General features: G+C 39.5%; 1 protein-coding gene across 2 annotated transcripts in view; it reads left to right on the top strand.

The window, feature by feature from the left end:
* The window catches only part of LOC135112588 (regulator of G-protein signaling 3-like), a 60,039-nt gene extending 56,958 nt beyond the window's left edge, over positions 1-3,081 (top strand). For both annotated transcript variants that reach the window (XM_064027075.1, XM_064027074.1), the window contains exons 10-11: positions 747-909; positions 1,478-3,081. In XM_064027075.1, the coding sequence (XP_063883145.1) occupies positions 747-909; positions 1,478-1,670 (356 nt within the window). In that variant the 3' untranslated portion in view covers positions 1,671-3,081. The remainder of the gene's footprint in view (positions 1-746; positions 910-1,477) is intronic.
* Positions 3,082-3,407: the final 326 nt, after the last annotated feature.

Genomic DNA, 3,407 nt, shown 5'->3' on the forward strand with positions numbered 1-3,407 from the left:
AGTGAAGAGGGAAAAAAATGGAGGAAGGGGAGGGAGGAAACAAGTGAACAGCGAAGGAGGGGAAGCGAGGAAGTGTAGACGGAAGGGAGAAATAGAGGGAGAAGGAAATGTGAAAGGAATAGAAGACTGAGAAACGCGGAATAAATAAGGAAGGAAATGGATGAAACAAGGGAAAAGCGAAGGAGGGAAGCGAAGAAATGTAGATGGAAGGAATAGAGAGAGGGAAGAAAATGTGAAAGGAATAGAAGGTTAAGGAGGAAAATATTTGAAAAGAGGCAGTAAATTAAGGGAGGAAGGAGGAAGGAAAGTGTGGAATAAATGTAGAAGAATAAGAAGAAATTTGTAAAAAAGATGAAAATATAATAAAAAAAAATTAAAGAAAGGTAAAAAAAATAAAGGCAACTAAAGGAAAACAATAAGAGAAGAGGGAGTAGGAGAAAAAAACACTGAAAAAAAAAGAAAAGAGATAAAGAATCATGTACTTTTAAATGGTTCGTTTTCAACCTTTTAAAATAAGAAAAAAAAAATATATATATATACCCCGAAAGAAAAGATTAGGCACAACTTACGTAAGAAAATAAGAAATGAAGAAGAAGAAGACAAAAAAAAAAAAGATCAGTAGAAACATGTACTTTAGTGGGTTCCCTTTCAACCTTTTAGTAGGCATAATGACTGTGTAAGCCTCGTCCTTGGTCTAACTAACACCACCCCTCTCTTCCTTCCCTCTCTTCCTGTGGCTTCTGAAGGTTTTGGGTTCAGTGTGGCGTGGACCAAACCGCCCCGTGTGGAGAGAGTAGAGGAAGGCTTCCCGGCAGAACGCGCTGGGCTCCGGGCTGGCGACTACATCATCTTTGTGAGTCACTACAACGTGGTGAAGAGCAGTGAGGATGACGTTCTACAGATGATAAGGTGAGGCAGTGACGGTGTGAGGCTGTGTAGGTGTGTGAGAGGGGATAAAGTGTGGGTATATGTAGGTGTGTGATATATAGATAGTGTTTATTAAGGTTGTGATTGGTAGATAGATAGTTGCATATTGTTTATTGAGTGTGTGTGAGGGGGAATAAAGTAAGGGTATATGTAGGTTTGTGTTAGATAGAGAGATAGTGTTTATTGAAGGTGTGTGTAGGTGTGGCAGCATGAAATGAGGGTGTGTGAGAGGGGATAAGATGAGGGCGTGTGTAGGTGTTGTGTGTGGGCATTAGGTGAGGATATGTGTAGGTGTGTGATAGATACCTTATTGACCACAGTTATACACAATATGAACCTTTTTAAACTACTACTACTACTACTACTACCACCTCTTCTCCACTACAACCACTCTCAACCCTACCAATACCACCACCATCACCACCACATCTTCCTTAACACACCCCAAACTCCAATGAACTCCGACTGCACAACTTCCAGACTCCAACCCTAACTAACCCAAACCCTTCCTTCAGAATCCTCTTTGTGACACGTATCCTTCATCCTACAGAGAGTGCGGGGACGTCCTACCGTTAGAAGTGTATCGCAGAGGAGTGTCCAAGCATCCTAGGGGCCTCGTGAACGGTTACGCCCCCTCTGCAGCCCCACTTCCGCCCCCCATTAACGACAACGAGACTCATCCTCGCAAGAAACTCAGTCACATCTCTTTCACTTCAGAGGTAGGCCGCGGACTTAGTGTATGACGTAATCGGTAGAGTATTGCGTCACTTCCCTGAGTCCTGATTGGCTGGAGGAGTTTATGGGGGACCTCTGATTGGATGAAATTGCCCGGATGATTTTTTTTTTTATGTGATTGGCTGGTCGTGAGATTTAGGCTGAGATGAAAGTCCATATTTCTTGTTTCTCTGTCCAATCTAAGGTACTTTAAGCAGACTTTTGTGGAAGTGAGTGGGGTTTTCAAGGCTGTTTTCACGAGTCTGATAATTAAACAAGGACCATTTACCATCCAAGGGGGAGAAGAACACCCACAAGAACCCAGGTACTCGTGTCTAATCTTTTGTCTTAGTGAGAGAAGAGTGCCGTTGAAGAACACGTGACAAATTACTGAAAAAGTGATGTGATGTTTCGTGTGGTTGTGTGCAAATGTCCGTTCCGGTGCTTGAACTGACGTGGCAGGTAACAGACGGGTCTTGGGCAGGTATGAGACAGGTGCGTGGCTGAAGTGTTGGCAGGTGTGTATTAGTGTGCCATGATGGGTGAATCTGACGAGGGGAATATGAAGATGGCAAAATGAAAATGTTACCGATGTATATATGTGAATGTTTTGATGAGAGAGAAAGGAAATGAACACTCCAATTACCTCTACCCTCCATCTTAATAATAGACACTTGGAAGTTATACAGGAGTGAATGGCAGGTAGAGGAGTGTTGATCTCATACCATTTATACTCAACGGCGTGAGAACAAGACATTAATGGGTGAGAAAATACGTGTAATTACAGAGAAAGAAAATTACTGTGTAAGTTCTCGGCTTTGAAATGAAGTTTTTTACTCTTATAATTTCCAAGGTCAGGAAATTATAGCGAGTTAGAGAGAGAGAGAGAGAGAGAGAGAGAGAGAGAGAGACTGTGTGTGTGTGTGTGTGTGTGTGAACTTTATTACATACTTCATCACTGTCATCATTAGCACACCTCACGCCCCTCATAACAAGCACCTGCGCACCTGAGTCCTAAGGTAGTTAGTGTAATTTATCGTAACCCTCGTCTTGAGTCACCTGCCCTTTACTAGTTAGCGTTAATTGTTCCCTTAACGAGCCAGTAATTAATCAGTATTCCTCCTACTCTCAGAAGTATTCCCGTGTATTCCTATGTAGCAGTATTCGTGGTAGTATTAAGGGAAAAAAGTATTAAAATGTGTTACTTATTTCATAACTAGTATATTTTGTATAAGTATTACTAATTTGTTTTATTTTTTGTGTCTTTTTTTTTTGTATATATTGTATACACCTCAGATTTATTATTATTATTATTATTTTTTGTTGTATCTTGTCTTGCTTTTTTCTTTCCATTGTATTTCATTAGTTTGGTGTAAATGTGCTTTTGTGTATTTGTGTTTTATTTGTATATGTTGTAAATACACAGCCAAAGATGTGTTTTTTGTTTTGTTTTTGTTATTGTACCTTTTTTTTTTAGTTTTATTTATTTTTTTTAGTTAAGAATATTAATATAAGTAACTTGTCATAGCTATTTTTTTTTCTTTTAAGTAAAGCATTGAGTATTAGTTCTGGTTGGTCTTATGTGTGTTTAAGTCTATTGTACTGCCATACACACACACACACACACACACACACACACACACACACACACAATTCATTACTCAATTTTCCACCTTTTCCTTTCCTCTTATTTTTCAACATTATTTAAGAAAAAAAAAGAGAGAGAGAGAGCGACGTCCATAATCACATCAAATAACTTCAACCAA

Source organism: Scylla paramamosain, chromosome 24 (assembly GCF_035594125.1).
Source record: "Scylla paramamosain isolate STU-SP2022 chromosome 24, ASM3559412v1, whole genome shotgun sequence".
NCBI lineage: Eukaryota > Metazoa > Arthropoda > Malacostraca > Decapoda > Portunidae > Scylla > Scylla paramamosain.